General features: G+C 53.8%; 11 protein-coding genes across 11 annotated transcripts; 4 read left to right on the top strand and 7 right to left on the bottom strand.

The window, feature by feature from the left end:
* Positions 1-343: 343 nt before the first annotated feature.
* SCP_1600250 (hypothetical protein) lies at positions 344-7633 on the top strand (the record flags this gene model as incomplete). The annotated part of the gene is made up of 7 exons (XM_027764476.1): positions 344-396; positions 454-487; positions 548-562; positions 623-721; positions 5634-5745; positions 5828-7066; positions 7128-7633. 7 exons carry the CDS (start codon positions 344-346, stop codon positions 7631-7633), a joined length of 2058 nt encoding a protein of 685 aa, XP_027620277.1.
* Positions 7634-10313: 2680 nt separating this feature from the next.
* On the bottom strand, positions 10314-10562 carry SCP_1600240 (hypothetical protein; the record flags this gene model as incomplete). Its single annotated transcript, XM_027764475.1, has 1 exon — positions 10314-10562. The coding sequence occupies one exon, from the start codon at positions 10560-10562 to the stop codon at positions 10314-10316; it is 249 nt and encodes an 82-aa protein (XP_027620276.1).
* A 483-nt stretch (positions 10563-11045) lies between these two features.
* On the bottom strand, positions 11046-11472 carry SCP_1600230 (hypothetical protein; the record flags this gene model as incomplete). Its single annotated transcript, XM_027764474.1, has 2 exons — positions 11046-11266; positions 11316-11472. The coding sequence occupies 2 exons, from the start codon at positions 11470-11472 to the stop codon at positions 11046-11048; spliced, it is 378 nt and encodes a 125-aa protein (XP_027620275.1).
* Positions 11473-12179: 707 nt separating this feature from the next.
* On the top strand, positions 12180-12712 carry SCP_1600220 (hypothetical protein; the record flags this gene model as incomplete). Its single annotated transcript, XM_027764473.1, has 4 exons — positions 12180-12208; positions 12341-12372; positions 12434-12567; positions 12620-12712. The coding sequence occupies 4 exons, from the start codon at positions 12180-12182 to the stop codon at positions 12710-12712; spliced, it is 288 nt and encodes a 95-aa protein (XP_027620274.1).
* Positions 12713-13372: 660 nt separating this feature from the next.
* Positions 13373-14017, bottom strand: SCP_1600210 (hypothetical protein; the record flags this gene model as incomplete). The annotated part of the gene is made up of 3 exons (XM_027764472.1): positions 13373-13427; positions 13472-13665; positions 13883-14017. The coding sequence occupies 3 exons, from the start codon at positions 14015-14017 to the stop codon at positions 13373-13375; spliced, it is 384 nt and encodes a 127-aa protein (XP_027620273.1).
* A 753-nt stretch (positions 14018-14770) lies between these two features.
* Positions 14771-15393, bottom strand: SCP_1600200 (hypothetical protein; the record flags this gene model as incomplete). Its single annotated transcript, XM_027764471.1, has 2 exons — positions 14771-15050; positions 15098-15393. 2 exons carry the CDS (start codon positions 15391-15393, stop codon positions 14771-14773), a joined length of 576 nt encoding a protein of 191 aa, XP_027620272.1.
* Positions 15394-15917: 524 nt separating this feature from the next.
* Positions 15918-16802, bottom strand: SCP_1600190 (hypothetical protein; the record flags this gene model as incomplete). The annotated part of the gene is made up of 2 exons (XM_027764470.1): positions 15918-16073; positions 16794-16802. The coding sequence occupies 2 exons, from the start codon at positions 16800-16802 to the stop codon at positions 15918-15920; spliced, it is 165 nt and encodes a 54-aa protein (XP_027620271.1).
* A 1646-nt stretch (positions 16803-18448) lies between these two features.
* On the bottom strand, positions 18449-20534 carry SCP_1600180 (hypothetical protein; the record flags this gene model as incomplete). The annotated part of the gene is made up of 5 exons (XM_027764469.1): positions 18449-19411; positions 19465-19946; positions 20009-20062; positions 20133-20307; positions 20355-20534. 5 exons carry the CDS (start codon positions 20532-20534, stop codon positions 18449-18451), a joined length of 1854 nt encoding a protein of 617 aa, XP_027620270.1.
* Positions 20535-20866: 332 nt separating this feature from the next.
* Positions 20867-21103, top strand: SCP_1600170 (hypothetical protein; the record flags this gene model as incomplete). Its single annotated transcript, XM_027764468.1, has 1 exon — positions 20867-21103. The coding sequence occupies one exon, from the start codon at positions 20867-20869 to the stop codon at positions 21101-21103; it is 237 nt and encodes a 78-aa protein (XP_027620269.1).
* A 586-nt stretch (positions 21104-21689) lies between these two features.
* SCP_1600160 (hypothetical protein) lies at positions 21690-23232 on the top strand (the record flags this gene model as incomplete). The annotated part of the gene is made up of 5 exons (XM_027764467.1): positions 21690-21777; positions 22291-22413; positions 22467-22566; positions 22620-22813; positions 22865-23232. The coding sequence occupies 5 exons, from the start codon at positions 21690-21692 to the stop codon at positions 23230-23232; spliced, it is 873 nt and encodes a 290-aa protein (XP_027620268.1).
* Positions 23233-23734: 502 nt separating this feature from the next.
* On the bottom strand, positions 23735-25108 carry SCP_1600150 (hypothetical protein; the record flags this gene model as incomplete). The annotated part of the gene is made up of 1 exon (XM_027764466.1): positions 23735-25108. The coding sequence occupies one exon, from the start codon at positions 25106-25108 to the stop codon at positions 23735-23737; it is 1374 nt and encodes a 457-aa protein (XP_027620267.1).
* Positions 25109-25710: the final 602 nt, after the last annotated feature.

The raw sequence follows: 25710 nt of genomic DNA, 5'->3' as shown, positions 1-25710 counted from the left end.
AATTTTTCTATGGACGTGGAAGAAGTTGCGGACAGGGGCATAGAGCAATGGAAGTGGAACCGGACGTTATAGAGGAACAAACATGTGCAAATAGCCCGTTTCCATTGCGGGCATTGCCCACCCCCACTCCATTGTAGAGTCGACGGAGGATATATCCATTGTGGGTGCTAAGCTGATACGTGTTTTTATCAGTGACATCTCGGATAATGAACAGTCCATCCCAGCACGGGTGGATTTTCGAATCAGGTTCTGACCTTTGAAGAACAAGATCTCCAATTCCCAAAGCACGCTCACGATAGGAACTTTCGTGGTGTTCAGCTTGTTCTTCAAGGTGGCGCCTAGCATGTTCATTAGCCTCTTCGCGGAGGCGCTCCAAGTCCTGGATATGTTCAAGTCGTTCGTTCTGTAGCTGACCAATCTCCTCATCGGTAGGAGGCACTTGAATAGTGTCAGCAACGAGATCGTGAGGCAGACGAGGCATGCACCCGTAAGTCAAATAAAATGCGGAGGTCCCTGAGTGGCGATTGATATGTGCGCGGTGCACCAGCAAGGCATCGTCAATGTAAGTATCCCAATTACCTTGCGAATTCGGGGCACAATAGCGCATTAACATCTCTTCCAGCTCGTAGTTGAAACACTCAAGGCGACCATTCGTTTGTGGGTGGTAGGGCATCGTGCGAAGGTGATTGACCGAAAGACAGCGGAGGAAATTTTGAACCAGGTAGGATATAAATTCTTTACCGTTATCGGTCAGGATATTCAAAGGTTTCCCATGCGCAGTAATAATTTTCTTCAGCATCGAAATGACAGCTTCCTTCGAGCGTTGCGGGAATGGATCTGCGTAGGTCCAATTAGTGCCGTGGTCCATTGCGGTCAATAAATATGCATTACCGGCGGCTGTACGCAGGAGGGGACTGACGAAATCAAGAGCCCAATGACTCCAAGCTCCAACACGTGAAAGAGGATGCAAAGGTTGAGTCGGGACAGGGCCACTGCGCGAGAATTGACAATGATCACAGGTGCGAATAACGAAATCGACAATCTCTGAAAGATCGGGCAGCCAGGCATGGTCCTTGATGGCTTCAACAACTGGTCAGAAACCAAGGTGACCAAGATCCTGATGAACATTCCGTACTAACATCTCCGATTGCTCAAAATTCATAGAAACCACCAAGACCTTATTATCAAGAAGGCGATACATCACATCGCCGCATATGAAGAAGCCGCTTTGGTCAGGACTAGAGTCACCACTATCGGCTTTCGCGTGTAAGCTATCATACCATTTCTTCAGTGTCTGGTACACTGACCTAGGTTCTTCTGTCTGTTCTCGAGACGATTCGGGTGCCGGTTCGGCTTGGTTGTTGTGATACAACCATTCTTCGGAACCAAAAATCAAATCCACACTATTCATGTGTGGAAGCGTAGGTGCTGGCGCCACAACCATAGGATGAGCAAAGAGCGGGCCCAATGTATCAGAATCCGGTATGTCTTCATCGTCGCATCGTGATAATGCATCAGCGGCGAGCTGATGCTTCCCTGGACGATAGACAATCTTCACGTCAAAATGGGCAATATTGTCGGCAAAGCGCTGTAAACGACGGCCGAGATTCTTTTGAGTAAGAAAGTATTTCAATGATTCATGATCTGTCCTGATGATGATAGGTGACCCCTCGACATAGGCACGCCATTTTTGAAGTAAATAATCAACAGCCAGCATCTCGCACTCCTGTGCAGAATATCTCTGTTCGGTTGGTGTCAAACGACGAGATTCATAGGCAATAGGGCGAAGATCGCGATCACGGAACTCGAAGCGAGCGTCAGAAGAATCGCTATTCCTTCCCCCTTCGCTAGATGCTTCGAGTGAATAAGATGTTTGTTGTAAAACTTCTCCGATACATTCATCGGACACGTCACTGTCAGTGACGAAAACTCGCCATGGAACTGGATAGATAAGCAGAGGCGGACTGGTGAGATGATGTTTCAAATTTTGAAATGCCTGTGCACAACTTTCAGGCCATTCAATAGTCAATCCCTTCTGCAGACATCCTTTCAAGAGAGAGTAGAGAGCTCTAGCTGTCTTCGCAAAACTCCGTATGAAACGTCTGTAATAGCCAGCGATATTCAAGAAACCCCGGAGCTGGGTTATGGTCTGGGGATGAGGCCAAGTCAATATCGCTGATATCTTATCAGGGTTCGGATGTATACCTTTGGCAGAAATGATGTGTCCGAGATAGAGTAGTTTGGTAGCTCCCCATATACATTTGGCTTCATTAAGGATGAGTTTGTGTGCGGCAAGGGTGCTAAGGATGGCATTGACATGTTGGATATGCTGCTCCGATGTCGGTGAGTAGATTATGATGTCATCGAGATAAACCATGGCAAACTTATCGAGCTGGTTATGTAGAACGTCATTCATCATGGTTTGAAAGGTGGCAGGAGCATTAACTAGCCCGAAGGGCATGACACGAAACTGGTAATGACCGAATCGAGTTTGAAATGCGGTCTTCGGTTTAGTATCGTCGGTGAGACGTACCTGCCAGTAACCTGATTTGAGGTCGAGAGACGTAAAATAATGAGCTCCCGCTAAATTTTGATATGAATCATCAATGCGCGGTAAAGGGTAACTATTGCGAATCGTCTGTTCATTCAGTAGACGATAATCGGCACAAATCCGCATAGTTCCATCTTTCTTCCTTACCGGCATCAATGAAGATGACCAAGGGGACTCACTCGGCTCGATGACGCCTTCTGCTAGGCCTTCATTAACGAAATCCCGAATAGCTTTGTGTTCAAGTGGCGAAAACGGTCGTCCACGAGCTCGGATAGGCTGCTGATTTGGGTCCTTTAATTCTACCGAATGCATCCATTGATGCTTCGGCGGAAAGCCTACCTTTTTTCGAAATAGCTTAGGGAATTTGTTCTTCACGAAGTCCTTCAACTTCGTACCAAATGACTTCTTTTTCTCCGATCTTATGTTCGAACTATCCCTTTCTTTGGCCATAACATGCAGCGGTGACTCGGCTGTTACTAACGTGGGTGACATGTGAATAGCGCCAGTCAACGAAGACTTAACCGGAGTCTGCTTACTCGGGTGAATCTCCGTGGTTCTCATGTTTCGATCATCTGAAAGCGTCCAAGAGTTCTTCGGCCAGCAGGGTTGAGCATTATGTCGCTTCATAAAGTTCTGACCGATGACGAGACCGTAATGAAGGTGGCTATTTGGATCAGGCACATATGCATACATTCCGTACTTGATACCACCTAACATAATACGGAATCGTGCAAAGGCAGACGTCATAGTACTGCCGGCTCGTAATATAATGTGGGTGTCGATGGGAAAAACTTCTGCATGAATCTGTCGAACGAGTTCAAGCTTGATATAAGAGCACGCTGCTTCCATGTCGAGGATAGCATCCATTTCATGCCATTTACGGCAATCCCAATCACCTAGTTTGATGCCATAAGATGGTAATTTCATATGACCACTGTCAGTAGGTACAAGATTGTGCAGTTCTGGACAACCGAGCTGATCCTCGATGTCTGTCGACTCCGGCAGAGCATCTTTGAACAGCGGAGCATTCTCGAAGGCATGTAAATCTTGGCATGGACGAGAGCGTGAAGGTTGTAACTGTCGAGGCTTTCTTGGTAAGCGACAATTGCGAGCGAAGTGACCAAACCCATTACAGTTGAAACAACGTACCCGGGAATCGGTCCTGGCTCTGCTACTATTTCTCGACATAGGCTGCATCACATCGAGATCCATCAGCACTGGCCCAGTGCTTGCCGCGGGCAGTGTCAATATCAAGACAGGTGGTGTGAATGATTCAGGGATGGCAGGAGAACGCTGCGGGTTTTTGCGAAAGAAGTTCTTGGCCTTTTTTGTTAGTGAGGAGCCATGATTCTGCGTGCCGTGATATAGATTCGAAAGTCAGTCGAGTTCGCGGGCGGCATGATACATCTCCTCCGGCTTGGTTGGCTTCTCGCGATGAAGATCCCTAGCGATATCGGGAGGGAGATGGCTAAGGAAATGGGAAAGCCGATCACCAAAAGTCATTTTCTGAGCAGGAATCTGGGACTCATACGTTCTGAAGTTCTCGCTGTAACGTGCAAGATTTCCTTTATACATTATCATGTGAAGCTCATTACAGAGGCTTTCAATTCGGAGCGGCGAATCATACTTGCCTTTGAGCCATCGCTTCATTCTGTCCCAGTCCAACACTTTCCCTTGCTCCTTCATCTCCTTTTTTTGTGTGATGTAGCTGCGCATTGCGTCGTCACGAAGTAAGATCGAAATTTGCGTGACCCAGTCAACCACTGAAATGTGCTGGGCTGTAAGGTAATCTTCGATAATCGAGATCCAGGCGTTCATGTCGTCCGAATCGCATCCTCGGAAAAGCGAGAGGTCGGCCTTGATACTCGCCGGTCACGTAGCAGTCGTCGTAGAGGGCGAAGCCGAGCTCTGTGGAGGTGCCTGCATGGTTATCTGCACTGTAGACAGAGTGTTCTGTAAGACGTTCTGCATCTGAGCAGCACTCACGGTACTTGCCTGTGCCGCGGCCGCTTCTGCAGATACCTGTGAAATTCTTTGGTCGAGCACGTCCAAAATCGGCTGCAAGGCTTGAAAACTCTCAGGCGAAACTGCAGCAGCAAGCGCTGCGAGTAACGGATGAAGGTCGGCCATAGCGCTAAATAATCAATGAAGGGATGAGGATGTACGTTGATTAAAACCCAGATAGAACAAAGACTAGAGAATGACGTAGAATAGAGGCAAAACCAATAGACAGCTGTTGAAGTCGGCAACAGGGTAAGCGTGTCGGAATGAAGGAATCAATGACCCTTCATTTGCGCAAATGAAGATTTCACTTACTATCGGAGTCTCGGAAAGTGGCGAGACCTAATAATATTTCTGGGGGGAAAGTACACACTGCCCCCTTCAGCGCATTCCTCGCGCTCTTTTATGTACATCGGTGGAGTCTGGTGGAGCCTCGCATTAAGTGCTTGGCTATCGTCACTATGAATTCATAACTACATATGTGGACGAACCGCTGTGGAGTAATGACGTCGAGACTTGTATCGTACAAATACAGAAGATTAACATACATATCGGGTCGGAGTAAATACTGGCAAATATCCAAGTCCAACATATTCGCCATCTCAAGAATGTCGTAACTCAATTTTGTTTATTCGCCTGTTTATTTATTTCGCCCTCCCAAATCGGGACGTGCTCATAGTCCAAATTTGGGAGCGCGAAATAGGTTTCGCCATCGAGCTTCCCTACATTAAATTTGGCGGGGCTTCAATAAACGTGCACTTTTGGTGGGTCCGCGTCAGCATTGCAACACCGTCGGAAGGAAATTGATCACCTTTGCACTACCAACCTGCTAGAAAACCATCTACACACATGCAGCCTTAGTCTTTGACCTTTACTCCTATCCCTTTTCTGTGAAATTTGGCAGGAGGGCATTTGTTGACTTCGGAAATTACAAGTCCGACGGGAATGTGCATTCTTTATCATCCGGAATAATCAGGATGATCTACGACCTTTCCATTCCCGGACGGATGTGATGTGTCTATATCAGGATCGATGACGCAATAAACTGGGGACGAATAAACAAAATTGAGTGTCGCTGTAGACTTGGATTGACCGACTATGCAGCATAGGCCCATTTATTCGCAACCCATCCAGGGAGGGCTTGAACGCGGTGCTAGTACTCTGCCCTACCCCGAAGCTTTTTTTGTTCAGAAGTGCGTCCCTTGGCGTTTTCCTATCTCCTCGTATAAGTACTCACCTTTCTTTTTTGCTCTCTCTCTCTCTCTCTCGTTCTAGTGGCATCCAACCCCTTCTTCGTCTCATGTATAGATATCGCTGCTCTGGAAGCGGGCAGCCAGCCGCCCGTTTCTCCCACTACCACCCTAGTCTCTCCCACCTCCGCCTTTAGCAGGCTCGACCTCGACGAGAGCGTCCAGGACATCGCCACCCTTCAGCCCCGTCTCTCCGACCCCTACCCTGGGGCTTTCACCGACTTCTATGGCTTACCCAGCAACCCTCGCTGCGTCTTCAAAACCGGCAAAGCCTGGCGTGTGCGCACGGGTCCCGAGGCGCAGCGCATTCTGCGAGAGGCCCGCCCCGTCTGCGACCATCCGATGCAGAACCGCTGGCTCGAGATTGGCCAGCTCATCTACGAGCACCTCGACTCCCGCGACGTTGAGTGGTCGTCGGTCGACCCCGTCCGTTTTGCCGAGGCAGGGAAAGAGGACGTCAGTGTGCTCCATCTCTGGATAGGGGTGATGCCTGGGACTCTCGCCTTCGAGGCAGCCAAGGAGGCAGCCAACGACTGCAAGGATATTCTGGCTCGAGAGGGGTTCCCCGACGTCGAGGTTGCATTCCGCGAGTCTGTTGTCACCCAGTCTGTTGGCCCAAAGCTTCTCTCCTTCGACCCCTCTGTCGACCCCGTCCCCGAGCTTCGTAGCCCCTTCACTCCCACGCTTGGCATCCAAATCGCTCCGTTCACGACACCTTACTTCGGGGGCACGGGTGCCGTCTACCTCCGAGAGGGCAGCCAGAGCGACCGCGTCTTCCTTCTCACCGCCAGCCACGTCGCTCGCCCGCCTCTCGCACACCGTAACCAGCCCCTATCGCACAAGCGCAGCAGCCGGGCTCGTGAGAAGATCGTCGTTCTTAGTACCAATGCCTACACCAATGCGATCGGTCGTATGATGAGCACTATCGGCCACGAGCTTCTCTCCATCAAGACATGGAACGAAGAGATTGAGAGGTTGGGTCCGGTCGTCGAGGGCGAGGCGCCCAAGATAACTCGCGCGCGCAAGAATTACGGGGACTTGGTGGAGAAGGCGAACAGGAGGATCGAGGACGCAAACGAGATCCATGACGAGGTCACCAAGCACTGGACGACTCCGTACCAGCGCGTGATCGGTTACGTCGTCCACGCCCCTGCTATTGCCGTCGACGACGGCCCCAAGCACTTCACCCGGGACTGGGCCCTGATCGATCTCTACCGCGACAAGATCGACTGGGACACTTTCCAGGGCAACAAGGTTTATGTCGGTACGTTTCCATCTTATCTTGGCAACACCGTTCCCGGTTTCAGTGTTTTTTTTAAACCTAGGCGGCAAGATTTCGCCGGCCGACTTTATCCTCAAGATGCACCCTCACCCTGAGGGCCAGTTCGACTTCGAGTACCCCCCCGGCGGGCTCCTCCAGGTCAGAGGGGTCGTAAAGGACGACGAGATCCGCAAGCCGGAGCAGCTCGATGCCAACGGCAAGAAGTGTCTGATTGTCGTCAAGAACGGAACGACCACAGGCCCCACTCTCGGTCGCCTCTCCGGCATGGAGTCGTTCGTTCGCACCTACCCCGAGTCCGAGTACGACATCAAGAAGACGTCCATCGAGATCGCCGTCTACCCTTACAGCAACGAGGACGGCGCCTTTTCTGCTCCCGGCGACTCTGGCTCCATCGTGGTCGACTCGAAGGGCCGGGTTATTGGGCTGCTCGTCGCCGGTGCCGGCGCGACCGAAAAGACCGACGTCACGTACCTCACCCCCTACTGGTGGATCGAGGAGCAGATGAAGAAAGTGTATCCCAACATCTTCCTCTACGAAATCGTCGACTAGGTTCGTCGTCTGGATCTTTTTTGACTTGACTTTTCGCGCACGACTAATAGCCTCTGTCCTCTCTATCCACGATATATAGGTATAGGTAGACCGCAAACTCGTTGACTCGTCGTATAGGTTCTTTTCGTTTCGACATATATTTTATTCCCCCTCAAGCCGTCAGTGTCGTTAGCAAGCAGTGTCCGAGCACCAGACTCAAGACTCCGGTACTGCGCAAACGCGGGTCCGTGCACTGCATCCCCCTCTTTCGTTCTCTTCTTTTCTTGGCCTGGTTTTCTTCGACTCTACAGGATCGCGCCGACATGACGCCGAAGGATCCCAGCCGAGATGTGCAAAAGCAGTCTAGCATAAGGCGTCAGTCTTCAACGTTTTAAGACGTGCAGCGAAATACAAAGAGGTCGACATGCAGCTCGGTAGCCGTGCGCACGAATACAAGATATTGGATGGACTGCACGAAGATACGAATCGAGAGGGTCGTTCATCGAGACGCGGATGCTCCGCAGGCAGAATTCGAAGAGACAGATAACAGAACCACGCTACTGAAGCATGATATTGCGGCTACATGGGGTATCCTTACGGTCTGGCACGTATCACATTTTCTCGGCATACAGCTCGCGCGGGTCGTTCATCACAACACCGATGCAGTAGCGCCAAGATCGATGATACCAACGTCAGCGCGACGCTTCAACGGAACTATAAGCTTATAAGATCCCGAGTTCTGAATTCTGAGTGCTCACCAGCCATTCCATCGGCTAATTCCATGTCCAGACACTCAAACTCGAAGGCGGGAACTCACGTCGAACTGCACGTAAGGATCGCACTCGGAACTCGATGGAAGACTTGTGAGTCAGAACGGGCGACGCACCGTCGTTCCACGTGCTCTGTCTGGCTTCATTCTAACCGAGCAGAATGACAGCAGGCATACACCCCGAATTCGGACGGTTAAACGGGATGCCTGGGACATACGTGGCTCAGAAGCCCGTGAAACCGTAGTGAAAATAGTGCGTTGCACGCAGTGATGTACACACCTCCAATAAAATCAGGTTCGGGGTGGTACAATAAAGCGCACGGGTCCACCGGGGGAAGAAAACTACGCCCTCTGCGAATGGCGAGAACGCGGTGTGCTGAATTCTTTGTTGGACGGCGGACGGCAACGACGGCTTGGCAAGACATACGACAATGAAAGGATCGACGCTCACTTATATACAACTACATAACGTCGCTGTCCCGCTCTTGACCAACAGCGATTGAGTCCAACGCGAGAAGGTCTAGCGACGTTCAACGAACTGCGCTAGCTCAAGGTCTCGCGTATTGCCCGCAGTTGGACTGTCGAGATCGTTGCCCTGAAGATCAGATCGGTACAGACGGTCAACTTGGGAAGGAGAACCGAGAGTGGGCGCTGCGCCCATCCCGAGGCGAACAGCAAGGTCGCCGCAGAGGAAAGCTCGTCGATGACATGATTGTGCGCGTTATGGATTTGGCGCGGGGCCAGGAAGAAGTGAGAGAGGAATATTCACACGAATCTGCGAGATTGTATTAGCATAAACGCGTTCGTGTAGATGAATACAGGTGGTAAATTCCACCAGGTAAGAGTAGAGACATCTAGTGAGAAGACGGACCGCAGTAAGTGGTTAGACAAAATGATACTGAGACCGATGGTATAACATGATCTGCGCGGCGTTCAGCAGGCTTAGGAGAAGCAACCTGCGATGCGATATAATATCGAATGTTCGCATACTCAACATACACGCAAAGGACGGGGTGCCTACGTGAGAAGTAGCAAAATAAGTTCGGATTTGAGGAAATGAAGGTCTCGTACCGAATCGTTCGCCGTTATCATTTAGCCAAGATCTACGTGAGCATCCGCACTCACGTACGCTGACCGAAGGAAACGAGAGCTCCAAGCCACATCGAGATCGTTTTCGCAGAGGACAGCCTTGGTTCGCAGGGTCGAAGCACGAGCCACAGCTGGGTGCGCATGTCCACCAGTTCGCCGAGAGGAACTCGAATCGCGTCCGAGTCGGGGCGAATAAGTCATCGAGTCCACTGAAGGACTCGGAGCTCTGCGTGTCCGTGAGCGTAGCTAATGTCGCAAGCCCTGAGTGCTGCGAGAGGACAGGCGAACCTGCGGAAGAAGACGCGTTCACCTAGAGCCGATTGGCTTCCGTCTCCGTAGCTTGACCGGTTTAGGTCGTGCATTCCCAATCCCGAACTCTGCAAGTGGTGTGGCGATGGAAGTCGGGCCGTGCGATACGTGAGCTTGTCGTTCCCTGCGTGACCTGAACCGTCCGCCCGCGATCCCTAAAGGAGCTTCCTAGGATCTGTAACTACTAACGTACGCGTATGGCATAGGTTGTCCGGAGAGAAAAAGTCCAGCCGGGCGCATGAGACGGGAAGAAAAGAATGGGCATTCTTCAATCCCTGGCTAGGATTCGAACCCAGCATCTCGCAGACGCCATCTCGACTGATGGCTAGCCTGTGGACTTGACCACCATACGACCAGGGTGAAAGAAATAGCGACATCAGATTATGAAGGCTGGTTGCAGGTCACATGCACACACAGCATTCAACATGCACTGTCGAGTGCGAATGAAAGAAGCCTATGCCGTCGTCCCTCAGGGCGTACGGTGCTAAGGCGAGTCATAAACCCTTTTGATGCCGTTTATCCACTTCCACTCGGCTACGCACTACTGTACGGTATACGCGAGCGACCAAAGACCAGAGCAGAGGCTGAAGCACAGCGGAGCACTCCAAGTCTGCGACCGCGTTCGTTCGCGCATAAAGCCACTGCGCTGCGGCCGCCGACACTCTGCATTAAAAAACGCATGCGCGCCGGTTGAGGAGCAGCGGTCGAGTCGGGTTGGGGAGGAGCGAGCGAAGAGCGTGAGGCATGGGATACGTGAGCCGAGGACGCGTGCACTTCAGGCATGTCGGTGTCAATACGCCCCATCAATGCAGGCCAGATATCGAGCGGAGCGAGCACCTTATCGGGTGAGCGCTACGGAAGATCCTGAGCCGCTCGTCGAGCGAACGCAGGGTGTACCGACTTTGGCTGCGGGCAGTAGAGTCTGCTGAAAAAAAAGAGTCTACCACAGCCTGCTCCGTCATCATCGTAAAAAGCTTGAAAATGTAGTCGTTCTCCCAGTCCCGCGTGTGCTCCCCAGTTTGAGACCGTCAGCGGAAAGCGCCTTCACCGGCGGGGCGTAGCCGTGACCCGTCCCTCTTGGCGATCCAGCATCCACCGCGCTGATACCCTACCATCGTGCGGAGCCAGTGGGAGACCCGTGTACGTATCGGTACGCCATCCGGAGGTATGCACACCCCAGCGAGAGGGAGGCAGCGTACCCCAGCACGACGGCGGCGGTGACGAGGCCGGTGAGCTAGAACTTCACGCGGAGATATACGCACATGTTCACGAGCTCAGTTGGTACGGCACTCTGCCACATTCGTGCGCGAAGAAGAGCGGGATGGGTGCGGGACGGACCAGTAGGACTACCGCTCTGAGAGATGATGACACGTCGCGCACGCCCATCGCGCGTGTCGCACTGGTCGCCCGAAGCGCATGAGGCCGCACGCCAGCTGGTCGGACGTGCGGCCCATATTCTGCCTGCTCGAGCGACGGTGCTAATCGAACTACGAGGAAGCGTCGAGAATCCTGCAGCAAATATGATGAAGAACGTACAGAGCAACAGTGTCCATGGAGGATGATCGATGATCGACGATCGACGATGGAGGGGACAGATCACAGCGGAGCCAACCCGCCGAAAGTACAGACGGTTGCGAGGAGCGAGAGGATGGAACGACGACGTCATCTCCTCGTTCCAGAATTCCAAGTACATATGTCGGAGGACACCGATACTGTCACTAACCGAGAACCTCAGCCATCCCATCGAGCTCCAGCTTCAGCACAACGGTATCTGACTACCATAGACAAAAAAAGCATTGCGATGATGGGCTTACTCCCTGAGTGGGATTCGAACCCAACTTCCGCACGACCAGTGTCAAAGCATGATCCACACGTACGGGCCAACACACAACCAGGGCCTCAAAAAAAATGTGTCGCATCCTCGGACTTCTAGCGTAAACGTAGCATGCGGGCGTCGTCTGGCCATGGACAGATAACGTTCAGTTCAACAGCAGCGTGTCACCGGAAATATGTCGGTGAATCGTAGCTAGCAACTAGTACTCGACAATATCCAACGGAGTTAACCGCACCGCCCGCGCACTCGACGACGAGGTCCGTCATCGCCTCCGAGTCTTCCTCTGTCTCAGCAGCCGTCGCCTCCGTTCCCTCGCGCTGCCGCAGCCACCTAGTCGCTCTCCTGCACGACTCCTTGGATCGCCTCCACCTTGCGCCGCTCCGTCCACCCGCGCGACCTCACCGTTCAGCCGAGCCATACCTCGGCTCGGAGATGCTCGCCAGACTGGACGTACTCCACGGATAATCACCCCTGGACTTCGTATATGCAATTCCGGTGAGCTCTCTCCTGGCGGTCCTCTCTGCGGGGCTCTGTTAGAGGTGCGTCGACGACGGACGGCTCGGGCGATGGGCGCGCGCTGCTTAGTCCGCTACTCGTGCGTCCTGTTGCCCGCAAAGCGCTCAGTAGCTGTGCGGTCTCTCTTTTCTGGCTGTCCCCTCTGCCGGGTGCGACGAAAGGCACCGCGATTGGGCGTGTGCCGATGGACAGCTTAGGCATGGACGATTAGCGGGTCTCCTCAGAGCGGTGGTACTCCTGGTGGTGCGTCCCGCGCCTCTCCCGCGCTCTGCTTTATTTATACGTGAACTGCCATACTCACGAGCCCGCGGACGCGCTTCTGCTCACTCGCTCCCCGAGCTCGCCCCCGAGCTGGCCAGCGGTGCCACCTGTCTGCCGGGCGTCCGCTACCCAGTCGAGCGCGTGCCGACGACGGGCGCGTCGTCTCAGAGGCTCGTGGTGCGTCCCATTTATTCCTTCCTGTTTGTGCGAAGTCACCGATGCGCGGTAGGGCACCGTACTAATGGAGCTCGCGGACGCTTCTGCTTCGCTCGCCGCCGTCGACTCGGTGCGGCTGGCCGGCGGGGCTACTGCTGGGGTGTAGATTTCTGCGCGGGCGGGCGGGCGTGCGAGTTTCTGTCGGCACACCTGGATCTGCGACAAAGGGATTTTGAGACCGATTGAGGTTCGGTTGGCTTTGACAGCTAGCGGAGCTTTGCAATTGCCCGCGTGTGCCGGAAGTGGGTCGTCCGCACCGACAGCTAGAGACGCACTTAATTACTGTACTGCACGCATGCTCGACTCACCGTCCGTTTCGCACTACGTACGTACTTTTACACGAGCGCCCATCCGCGCACGACCGAGCTCGACGACGTTCCCGCAGCAGCAGCCCCAAGTGCCGCCGCCTCCGATACCTCGAAGAACCGGAGTTACTTGCCATACGTTTAGCGACAAGCGGACTATCGCATCAGAGAGCGAGGACTCGTACCTCGCGAGCGTCGACGCCAATCCAGGAGAGTCAGAAGTCTACCGCACGACCGACAACGCATTCTTCGCGCGAACCGCCCAGAGCACAGGCCGGGATGGATACGTACTGTAGCGTGGACGGTTGGGGGGTCCTCACCACCGCGCACTTTGCTGGAATACTTGGGTACTTATCGGTTCGGCGGGGTCGACGACCAATATTATCAGCTTTCCGGCGCCGTGTAAATGCCTGCGTCGAGCGGGAGGTGCGCGTGTGGATGATGGGTGGCGGGCGCGGAGCCTATATGCCTTCGCGGTCGGCTGCAGTGTAGAGCGCACGGACGCCCACGAGCCTGCTGCGCGAGGCATAAAAGTCACCTACAGATGGTCCGGAACGTACGTCGACGGTAAATCGAAGAGACCTTCACTGATCTGGGCGTAGTCGCATCGCGAGAGAGGCGAGGGTCCAGAGTCCGGAGTGTCCGGCACGTATATATGCCAGCGGGGGAATGAAAGCGAGGGCGGGGGTGCTGTGGGTGTATCGATACTTCGTCCCGGGTATGTGCGCACATGTGGAGAAAACGCGGTCACAGACTGCAATGCAAGCGACAGCGTCAGACAAGAAAAAAGCACGGCCTAACCACTCTATTCCCCGTCTGGGATTCGAACCCAGCTTACGCCTAAGCAGCACCAAAGCACAGCTCACGCGTGTTAGCCAATAAACAACCAGAACTTCGAAAAGCCTGAAGGCTGCACTAGTACACTTACAAGTAGGGTCATCGTACAACCCCGAGACCACCCGGTGCCTCACCTGCACATCTCGGAGTTCCGGCATGTCCGTAAACGTACTCGCCATCGTCGCCATCAGCTTCAGACGTGATGGAGAGTGCATTGCAGCTCTGACCGCATCGTCTGGGACCGCGGGTGCGAGGGCGGCGAGGACCATGGGAGGGCGGCGGGACAGGTGGTGAGGAAGGTTGAAGTGCGGGCGGCGTGAGTTTGCCTTGCTGACCAGGGACTCTCGAACTCAATGTTCCAGCCTCGGAAGTCGGCAAAGAATACTTGGCGAGCGTCGCTGTTCAAACTGGTGAGCTTGTGAGGCGGGGAGGACGCATGTGGACCGATATGCGGAGCATCGGTCGACATCCAATGATGTCGACACAGCAGCGCCCGAACCTCGGACGTTCACCGACCTGGCCAAACTCGGTGCTCAGCAGTCCTCAGTCCTCAAACCAATGACACCGTCGCTCGACAACGAGGTACGTCATCACCTCCAAGTCCTTTCTCTGCCCGTCTGTGCGCTTTGCCGCCAGTCTCAGACCAGCATCGACGTTGGCCCCCACACTTGCCACAGCCACACTATTGGCGGGCACAGTTTTGGCCAATTGCGAAATGTTCCGATGCGGAGGGACCTCGATGGTGAATCGAAGCGATCCCCCGCGGCACGCCTAGTTGGCCCTCGCCGTCACATCACGCCAGAACCCAGGGTACAACGATCAGGTCACCGTCGGACAGGCCCTTGTATAGTTCATCGATATCCACGCGTGTTGTGCGTCTAAGGAGGGCGAGGAGCAGGAGCAGTGGCTGTATCGACACGTCATCCACGATGTGTGCGCATGGAGAAACCAGTAACAGGCGCGTTCGCGAGCAGGGACTGCCCGACTCGCCAGTGTCGATCGCAGAAGAGGCCAGGTTCTGATTATCGTATGAAGAGCAGAAGCGCAGCGGGGCGCTCCCAGAAAGCGAGCATCAGGTCTGCGCGGACCTTCAGCGAGAGCACGACGGGCGGGATGCACTGCAGCGGCCGCAGGGCGCGCACGACACCTGCTTCAGGCGTGTCGATGTTTACCCGCGACGCGTTGAGCCTTATGTAGTCGACGGTGCGCAACGGCGAGGAGGAGGGTGCACCCATCGAGGCTGATGCCGGCACCACGATATCGATCTCCAATAGCAGCGTGGCTCGCAGCTTGGGGACCTGGCTAGGAGAAAGGATGCGGGAATCTGAACGTACTGGAGGACCACATACTTCAGTGCCTCCCAAGGGACTCGCAGCTCACTAGGCGGTGAATTATCGTCGATCGGGATGTTGGATAACATGAGTCTGTATGCGTGCTGCAGAGCCGAGAGCGCGGAGAGACGGAGTACGAGGGGCTGAAAGCAGACGAGCATGGCTCTGCGCGGCTTACTGCGAAGTCGAGGGAGCATCTCTCGCACACGCTCGCAACAACCGATCAGGAAGAAGTCTTCAAGTTTCTCGAGCGAAGCGAGAGCATCGCTGATGCATGGTGCGGCCTCGATGAAGTTCTCAAAGTGACGTATCATGATCCTCCTCAGTCTGACGGGCTACTCGAGCACGCCAGCGAGGAGACGCACTGGAGAACTCGCCATCTGGGGTCACGAATGGAGAGCTTGCACAAGAAATGCATGCGACTTTGCGGGTAGCGGCGCACGGATCTGCAGAACGCGGTGAGCTGGGCGTGCGTCTTGAGTTTTACAACTGAGAGAGCGCAAGGGAGCGCGATGAGTTGGAGATGGGCGGTTGGTCTCGGACAGATGGAGGGCATCGAGAGGTTCGAGAAGGGCAACGAGGAGGAGGAGGACATCGTCGTGGAGGGCAACCAGACTCATCCTGCCCAGATGTCCAAGCCGAGTGCAGATGGTTACCGTTCAAGTGCACGCCTATGAAAGTTGCCTTGTGGGCTATGGGTACCACTCCGCAATCCATATATACCTATCTACCGCAGCTATTCGTAAGATAAGCCCTCGAGGATCTTGGTTACAGCGCCGCGGCACCCATGTCGTTGGAGCACCACAAATCAATCGCGATCTCATTTTGTTACTTCCTTTCACGCGTTGAATCCGAGCGTCACAGGCGTGATTTTGGCTTCGAGATGACAGTGCTGGACATTCGACGTCCTTAAACGTGCGGTTAGGTAGTGTGTGTGGCACGCGACGACGAAGAAGTGTATGAACGGATGCAAGTGCGTGAGCAAGCCGGGGATCTAGAGTGTCCGAACAAAACGGGGATGCACAGAGCAAAGACAAAGCAAAAATCCACTGCCGACTCATCTTACGGGCTCGTAAGGACCAACAATCACAACGATATGGACAGAATAGTGACATGCAAACATACAAGCAGAAGCATCCAACAGCCGATGACAGTTGAACATGGACGTCGAGTCTCAATCGCATATAACATAAACATATCATTTGCATAAGACATAGGCCTGTCGTTACGACATATATCGACGGTAAATGGACATGCACGTGTTGAGGGGGAAAATGCAGTGGCGCCGTGAGCACGGAGAATATGGAAATGGACGGGAATGGTGAACTGGGGAAGAGACACGTGGCGTAAAAGGTGATAAATAGATGATCGCGACCAAGCACAAGTCAACGATATGCTGGAGTGTGTCGAGAGTAAGGAAATCATGATACGGGTGCAAGCAGTGAACATGAACTTGCGTAATATGATTAGCGGGATGGACGGATAAACCGCAAGGAATGTGTGGTCAGAGGGAGTGAGACAATACATATCCTGAAGATAGATGGGAAGAATACAGCCAGTCGACGCAACACTGCCCCGATACTGCAAGCGAGAAAACTGTGCTTGTGACGCGGTTCTGAGTGAATAAAGCCTGTCAACACTGCCGCAAATACTGCAGATGCTGCAGCATAAAACTTAGCACCGTCAGACATGGGACACAAGACGGATCACTCACACTACTCATAGAGGACTTGGCACACCCCTGCAGTGAGGCTTCTTGTGCTTCCGGAGCACATCCTTCCTACAGAACATCTTTCGGCATACATTGCATATGACGGGGGTCGACCGCAGATGCTTCGACGCCGCATGCTTGGCCGCCCTGAGCCATCATGCGTCCGCATCTCTCATCCCCAGTATGCCATCTACATTCTCCCCGGACGATGTGATTCCATTGTTCATGTAGGTGTACGGCCCTAAGATGACGCTCAATGCCGCCTGGCATCATGTCATCCAGCAAGACATTGCACTGTCCTCCCCAGAAGCAGCGCATGCGGAATAGCAAAAGAGCGGCAGGATCCGGGGTTGGCACCGCCAGCTCAGGTTGCTCGGTTAGAGTGCGAGAAGCCGAAGGCGGTGGTGGATAGGGCCCCGTGAGGCGGTGATCATGCAGTCGTGAATGAACCGGCCTGAAATGCCGACCAAACGGTGGGGGCCCGCGACGAGTCATGGACGGGCTGAGGAGACGACCGGCGATAGAACGCGCTGGGCACGGTCGTTCGTTCCATACGCGAATACGGTTGGACACCGCCCATTCTCTGGAGCTTCCATCTCTTTTTATCCTCATGAGCTTGGATGCGATGAGGACAACAATGTCGACGGGGCCGAGGTGCGTAGGATGACAAAGAATGTCGTCCGTCGAATTTGTGCACCTCCATGGCAACTTTCTGGGCGACCTTTGCCGCCGAGACCACGTTTCCAGCCGCATTCTTTAAAGCGATGGATGCCTTCGGTGTCTGGCGAAGATGATATCAGTCGACAGAGCTGAGCCACATAAAGAAACCAACACACTTCGTAAGATAACGCGTGCGGACGTGTACACATGAAATTGTTGGGGGTTGAGGCATAGTAGTGGACGATGGTGGAAGAGGGGAATTGAGAGAGAGGATGTACCAGGTGCCGTCTTTTATAGAGGGGTGGCGCGCTTACCAAATGTACGAACAATGGCTGAATCTAACGATGACAGAAGCATGGCCGCCACTTGTTTCGTACCCAAGGAAACCAGCCATTCTTAGTAAGTGCAAGGGCGATGATGACGTGTTTCGAGGTTATTGTTCGGAGCGTTTTGTCTTCCAACGTATTGAAGGCGAATAAATCTATAGATCGTAAGCATTGCAAATAGTCAATAAGCATAACGATAATTCTGCCAAACAACATCCCCCGTGCGCCTACCGATCGCACCAGCCACGCTCCTAGGACGACATGTCCATACATTTCTGAATGACGTTTTCAGGAGCTCCATATGGACCTAGCGGAAGATCCATCAACGATTGAATACATATCACGGAAGACCTCCACCGCGTCCTGCGGAGCAAGTTGCTTCGCGGCCACCGTTAGTCGGTACATTCGAATTTGCCTACGGTACCGCTGAATGTCATATAAGGCACAGGTAAGCGAGATAATACGTTTATGCACTCAACGGGGTTTGCGTTTCCTCAAGGAGCTTACCCACTCATCATTTGTAAAACGACGCAACGTCAATACCTAGCCACCATCATCACGAGTACTGGCGAAGATATGTCAGACATGACCGTGAGGGCTATTTGGAGATGAGAACGGCATCCTGTACTCACCGAACGCGCTACGTCGAAATCCAATGACAATAACGCTGATTCAGTCACTAAATCCTGCGGCCAGTAGGCTTCTGGTATAGCTGACTATTGCGGACGACCGATGTCGATTGAGCTTCTCAATCATGCCCAGGTCGTGCTGTTTCTTCATACGTGCCGCAGGCGCGACACCGTCTGCCCAACTGATCTCTCCCGAATCATTGAGGAGCGCTGGATACTGCGCCTGATCGTCATCCCCAGCCCAGTCAAAGTCGATCAACATCGCGCCCAAACCAGCATCCGCCGCCGTGTCTTTCTCAGTCCTCGCCGCTTCGACCACGTGGAGGTGATTGGTGACGACCATGATATTCGGGCGGCGCAGATCACCAAAGATGAGGCCTGAGCGGTGCAGCTCGTCCACTGCGCGCTTCACGTCACGCATAACGCTCGGAGGTAACTCCTTCCCGCTAAACTGGTGGTGCGTATCGCGGCTGTCGACGAATTCCATTATGATCATATTGACGTGTCCACAGATCTGGGCGCAGAAATATAGCTTCGGTGCAAGGCCAATATCGGCGAGCATACGGTGGGCGCGTTCGTTATACGTCTCACAGAACTTAACGAGCACGGGTTTGCCGTCGAATGTGGCACGGAAGAGGGATCGACGGTAGTTGTCGATTTTCCGACCCTCGTAATCAAATCGTGCTACGAACTCTAAGGCCCCCTCTGGGTGCTTGACACCATAAGCAGGACTGGGAAGGAGGGGGCCATGCTTGGGCACCGTGCTCGGCGATAGAGAACGGTAGTGCTCCCTCAACAGCATCGCTGCATCTGCGACCGCACTGAAGAGCTTGGCCACGTGGGTGATTCGCTCATTCATGATAGGATCCCCGCCCAAGTAGATGTAGTCCGTGAAGGGCTGGACGATGAATATGTCGACGAGAACTGCGCCAGAGAAGCAGATGTAGGGACCCGCGATGGATATGACGAAGCAGGGGCAGCACGATACATTTCGTATCCCCTCGTACTGCGGGTCGGTTAGCGTCGAACTCGAATCGAGCATTAATGTAGACAACTTACCCCATCCTGGGAAATGTGCTTCAGCAACGTCAGAGCACCTTGAAGTCCGCTGTTTCTACCCATTCCCAGTTCATTTTTGACCTCGATGCAGATGTAGATGCCCTTCTTCTCGCCGTGCGTTGTGTCATCCAGACGTTCTCGAACGAGAGTGTCGGCTTCAGCGTCCTTCTTGCTGGAAAACCTATTCATGGCCGCCTTCACGTGTCGTTCAAAGGTGACGTCCAAGAGACGCTCGATGTGGTCGAAGATCGCGCTCTCGCGTTCGGATTCCGAATTGTATATAGTCGCCGCAGAAAGAAATAGCTTTGCGGTCGCAGCCACAAAGTCGCGGTCCGGCTGTGCCTGTCGCAGATCGTACAGCACGTCTTTGAGCTTAGCGAAGGCGCTCTCGTAAAGTACGATCGGCGAACTGCGACAATTGTCGGGGCGTCCATTGTAGATAGGGTGCTTATCCTGTTCGGCCTTGACAGCGGCCAGGTGAGCTGCCACGTTGAAGGTAAGGCATGATGAAGGAGACTTGGATGATAATGAAGGGAGAGCCCACCTTTCTCCACAGGGTGAAGTTCCAGGCCCGGCGGTGGCTCCCCTTTATAGTGATCTGAACGAGTGTAGTACGCAACCGTGAGGAAACTACTCCCTTCCCCAAGCGACGATAGAAATCTACCGACCGACTGCTGCCTCCGGTCGTGCGACTACTACGAGAACATGAACCTTATCCGGGGAAAATTGGGCGGGATCATGCAGCACTTCTACCAAGAGAGGGACTTCCTCGGCGATGTCCTCCACCTCTTCTATCGTCTGTGGTCTTGATCGTTTGAGCTCTGCCACTTCAGCTGGTTTGCGCTGTGGAAGCAATCGAAGCAGAAGAGATAACATCGATCATAACATACCAGTTTGTACAGCAATAGATTGTGCAGTGGTTCGTCTATAGCACGCTCTCCAATCATCATGAGAAACTTAGCCCAGGTGATCCCTTTCGGGACATCGAAGGACCATATGGACGGCCTGCCGGAGGTTAAGCAGAGAATATCGTATGCGATATTCAACGTAAGCCGTGAAGTGTCAGACATAGCGACTGGTATGAGCGAGCGATCAAGTTCAGTTGAGAACGTGGAGACCCAGTCCGTGGTCTAAAGGGTCAGGTCACCGACTGGTGACGGCGCGTGTCACTGTCGCGGCAAGTCACAGTCAGGTTCTCGGTCACGGTTGTGACCGTCAGAGGACAGAGCCAAACCTGCCCGATATTCTACCTCTCCTTTACTCTGGCGCGTCGCGTCGCGTCGCATCTCTCTCTGTCTTTCTCAGTAGCCTAGCATTTTTTCGGCTGTAATCTGTACTGTATAGTTCTCTATTCTCTGGTTGCTACTGCTGGCCACTAGTACATCCCGCCCTAACTTGTTCAATGGTGCCTATGGTGCCCGCCGACCAAGAAGAGCGCGTCCCCGCTCCCCCCGCTCCTCCTTCCGATGACCTCTCCCCTGCAAGCAGCTCCAATGGCATTTTCGTGCCAAGGCATGTCCACGAGGCTCGCCTGTGGGTTTACGAACCAGCGGGCGTCTACCTGCGCAACACTTCGAGATCTGATCAGGCGTGCATCGAGTACAGGCAGATGGTCAAGACTTGTTGCCACACGATCTAGGCGCACCGGGCAAGGACGTTGACACGGGCAAGACAATTGGATGGTTTTTCACCAATCCTTGTTGGAGTATGCACTTACTCATTCCATCGGTGAATGTGTAAGCACGCAACGGGCACAACTGCGCCCTCCTGATGTGCAGCTCGACAGCGGGCCGCACGCGCTCGTGAGGGTCTCTAGAAATCGTTTTTGCTTCTTGGTGCGGTCTATTCTCTTCGTCGACAACTGGTTGCAGGGATTCGGAGCCTTATTTATTACAATATCTGGCATCGAGTCAACAGTGTGAGGACAGTCGTGCTACTGCATCTGCCAGGAGGCAGGCGTGATACGATCACGAAGATCTCCCCAGATTTCCCGCAAAAACTGTTGGGAACTGATGCCGACGATGCGACCGCCCCGCGCCTTTCGTTTTATCCCTTTTTTGCGGGTGTGTGGGGCATTGTAGACTTTGCGCGTTTTTCCTTCTTCTTTCGTGCTTTTACTCTCGCTATCTAATCTCTCTGATATTGATTCTATTCTATGTCAGTGCTGCTGAACGCGGTGCCAGCACCAATTTCGCTGCCCCCGCCTTGCATTTTTCTCTCTTTCCATGCTATGCTCGCTCGACAAAACCTCCTCCAGCAGCCGTGGTGGTGCAGCCAACTTTTGCTCGCCCTCTGCCTCTGCCCCCATCAATAGTGCGCTCAGCATCGGCCGCAACGCGGACACACGCAAGCCATCCAAGGAGCCAAACCACTACCACGGTTTCACAGTGTGGCACCTTCGTGTTGGGCGTGTTGGAGTTGGGATGAGAATTCGCGAAAGGCGAGAACCCAGGCAGTCCCATCCGCTGGGAAATGGGTGTCAAACGGCGAGTATAATGGCGGCATCGTCGACGGCTAATTGCAGCGCACGACAAAGTGCAAGCAGGTGGCTTGACGCTTCGCTTTGTTGCCATCTGTCGAAAATATGCATTGAAACCTACCCCCTTTCTGGAACGCCTTGTGCCCGTACGTTGCAAACTCAGGACCATGGGCTGGAAAGACTCGTGATGCTGGGGTTCACCCCTCCGGATGGCTTACTTTAGATGAGATCACACGCAATGTTCTCCGTGGGTTCCAAGTATCAAGGGGGGATGGTTATCCCAGCTTCAGTACGTCAATTACTGAAAGCATGTTCACCCCGTGTTTGACTCATATCTACGTGCACAGCTAGGAATGCCTTCCCGCCGTCACGAATTCGCTCGGTCGCATTCGCGACATTCGCTGCAGGTGCCCCCGCGGGCGCCGCCGTCAGCAGCATCATCGGCAGCATCCTCACGCAGCTCGCAGAGCGTGTGTTCGTCCCCGTCCCTGTGGTAGCATTGACCCATTTTGTGCTGCGATAGAAAGACGTGGCGTCTACTTCATGACGGGCGTCTCTGCGCTGGTCTTCGTAGGTGGATTCACGATGTTTGACAAGGGCATGCCGTCGACAGCGGAGGATAAGTATGTTGCGCACTGAACTTTTTTGTGTCGTGCTGAGCTTGGTCGTTGTGCAGTCGCGTCGACTGGCTGGGCTCGTTCCTCGTCACTACGGCTAGCCTTGTAATGATCGTCTTCGTACTCAGTGACGAGAACATTGCCACGGACGGGCAGAAGACAAGCTGTACGTTTTTGTCTTCTGCTTCCGTCGTGCTCTTCAACGTCGCCATCGTGTTCATGGTGGCGTACTTTCCCGTCATCTACCTCGCTGGTGAGTCGCTTTCCCCATCGCCCACTCACACACGCGCTCACATATGGCCAGTACTCGGCACGACGCTCACGGGGGTGGCGAACATGTTGCTTGGGGTGATCAACCCCACGGCGACGTACTGGGCGTTCGGGTTCCCGGCGACGGTGCTGATGGCTTTCGGCGCGGACTTTGTGTTCCCATCAGGGACGCTGTTCATCGCTAGGCTGTGTCTGCCGCACGAGCAGAGCATCGGTGGGGCGCTGCTCCAGACGCTCATGCATCTCGGTGGTGCGTTCGATCTGGCGATCACGACGGTCGTGTACGACGCGACGCTCAAGCGCGTGTCGCTCCGGGACGGGATCGTCATCAACGTCGATAGCACGAATGTCTTCCCCCCCCCCTGCCGGGAAGCTGCACGCGTGCAAGGACGCGTTCTTTAGTGCGTCCGCGTTAAACTTCTTTGGTCGTGTGTTGGTGGTGTTTTTTATTCTGACGATTGTTGCCGATGGCTGCGATTTGGGCGATCATGTTCTTGCGCACGGTGGGCACCGTCGGTGGTAGGCGCAAGAGTAGCAAACTTACAGAACCTGAGGACAAAGTGCCTGTGGGCATCAAAACCAAGTGAATTGCCATCGTTTCGTGCCGTGGACTTGCCGCGTATCCTACTCTCACTGCGCTATTAGAAATAGATTGGACTGATACCGTAATGCTTCTCGCATATTGCATATTACACTGTTACGGCATGTGACGGAAAGAATACAGAAGGTGATAATTGGTACGTAGGTACCATTTAATGGGAGATATTTGTCTGCAGTAGCAGATACAGAATGAGTCACAGAGCACAAGGACATAATCATGCAGTGAAGCATGAAGCCGGATTACAGGGTTTCGTATCAAGGCGTGAAGGTACATCGCTTGCAATTAAATGGAGAGCAGGAGAACCTAGGGCCAACGGGGCCATTCCGCATGCGGCGTCTCTGCGCACACATCCGGCCACCGCGGTCGCGGATTCCGCCCTTCGTACACGCGCAGCTCGACGGATTCGACATACGGGCTCAGCGCTTCGTCTATGCGCCCTTCCTGGCGAATCCACGATTCCACCTCCATCGTCGGCCGGCTGACCTCTATCACCACCCTCCGCAGTGGGTGTCCTGTCCGCGCGCGCGTCTCCGCGAACGCGACGAGGGTGTGGAAGCATTCCATATCGGTGTCATCCGGAATGCAGAGATGCATCGTGCTGAGATTCGGCGAGGATGGCCCGTCACTTCCGTCATCCGGTGGCTCCGCGAGGTACTCGAACAGGAGCTCCGGCTGAACACCGTCGGAGCAGACGAGCGTGGTGAGCGCGGGCAGCATCGTCATCAGTGCGTGCATGCTCGTGAAGTGCTCCAGCAGCAGCGGGGTCAGGCCTTCGAGGTACAGCTCCTGCACTTCTCTCAGCTCACAGGCCGACCATATCGCATGCGACCAACCCCACTCTTCCGAGTCTTCGTTCATCTGCGTCGAAATGCCTGGAAGGCGAGTTTCAATGCGGAACCCGGAGGACTTATCTGCCAAGGAAAAGATGATCGCTGTGGCCATGTACTTGCTCTGGATGTGAATCGTCCGCAGAGTTAGCCAGGGAGCGTACATGAGTACTGCGAAGAGCTCTTCGGGAGCGCAGAGAACACCGGCGAAGCGGTATGCCACGGAAGTCCTAGGCATTCTGATGTGGTGGAGTATCCATTTGATTAGCAGCTCAGTTATGCCCCCCAAAACTAGCCGCTTGAGGCGGCCCATGTGAAGCACAGGGACTTCCTCGTGGATGGTGTGAAACTCGGGTATGCCCCAGAGAACGACATCCTCGAGGTTCGGACAATGCGATAGAAACGAGAACAGTTCCGCGACTTCCCACTTCGTTGCCCGGTTCTCCTCTGCGGGGAAGAGTCGCATGGGTGTGCAAGAGATGTGCAGATGCGTGAGACTGGGGAATCTGTTCTGCGGAAGCCAGGTCGCAACGCGCAATGTGAGCGTCCGCAGCTGCGGAGCATGGCCACGGAACAGTAATGGATAGATGGATTTGGTGCGTATGAGAGGTGAGAAGATGGTCAGGTGCTTGAGCGCAGGCGCTTCGAAATCCGTGCAGTGCGCGATCTGCTGCAGTTCCAGCCATATTAAGTTTGGGATTCCAAATTGGGCAAGAGTATGCAATATCTCCTGAGGGAGTCGCTGGATTATACGCTGTGCTGCATTCTGATCAGCGGCCGAATCAGTGGTTGGGAAGCAAATATTAAGATTCTGGATGCGCCAGCTGTCGGATCGCAACAAGTCCACCATTCTTTCACTGGGGACGAATCGACCGATATATACATTCAGCGGTACTTGCGGGTAGCCCGCCAACAAAGATGCCGCGGAGCATTCAACATTGCGGGTATCGTAAATAGTGTTCCAAAGCAAGGGTGTGTCGTGGCAGACTTGATACCAATAGCGGCAGACCTGGGTGAGATTATGGAGCCCTCTTTGGCTTCTGATGACAGCAGATGGCCAAAAGAACATTTCCCTCGCCGGCGTCTCCACTGGATCCAAGACATGTTGGAATGTCAACGCGAGTAGCTCGGGAGCTAATCTGTTGATATAACATGGTAAATTGACGACACTTTGTGTTGGAAAAGGGTCTGTAAGCCATGCGAGTAGCTGTGACGGCGTCAAATACCGTTCTCCAAATCAACAGGCGACCCACTGATTCAATACTGTAGGATGTGAGGCACGTCAGTGGTCAGCGCAGAATCGCATAGATTTTAAACTCACCTATCGTCGAGTTCGCTGAAAGATTCTACAAAAGGAGTATCTGACAATTGCCAGTCCATTTTTCTTCGCAGCTGGTCATGGGGAGACCATCAACGGATGACTGGCGTAGTTTCAAGATGCGAGAGGAATTT

The sequence above is a fragment of the Sparassis crispa genome (genome assembly GCF_003851025.1).
Source record: "Sparassis crispa DNA, contig_000015F, whole genome shotgun sequence".
Classification (NCBI taxonomy): Eukaryota; Fungi; Basidiomycota; class Agaricomycetes; order Polyporales; family Sparassidaceae; genus Sparassis; species Sparassis crispa.
This window is presented reverse-complemented; position numbering and strand designations above follow the sequence as displayed.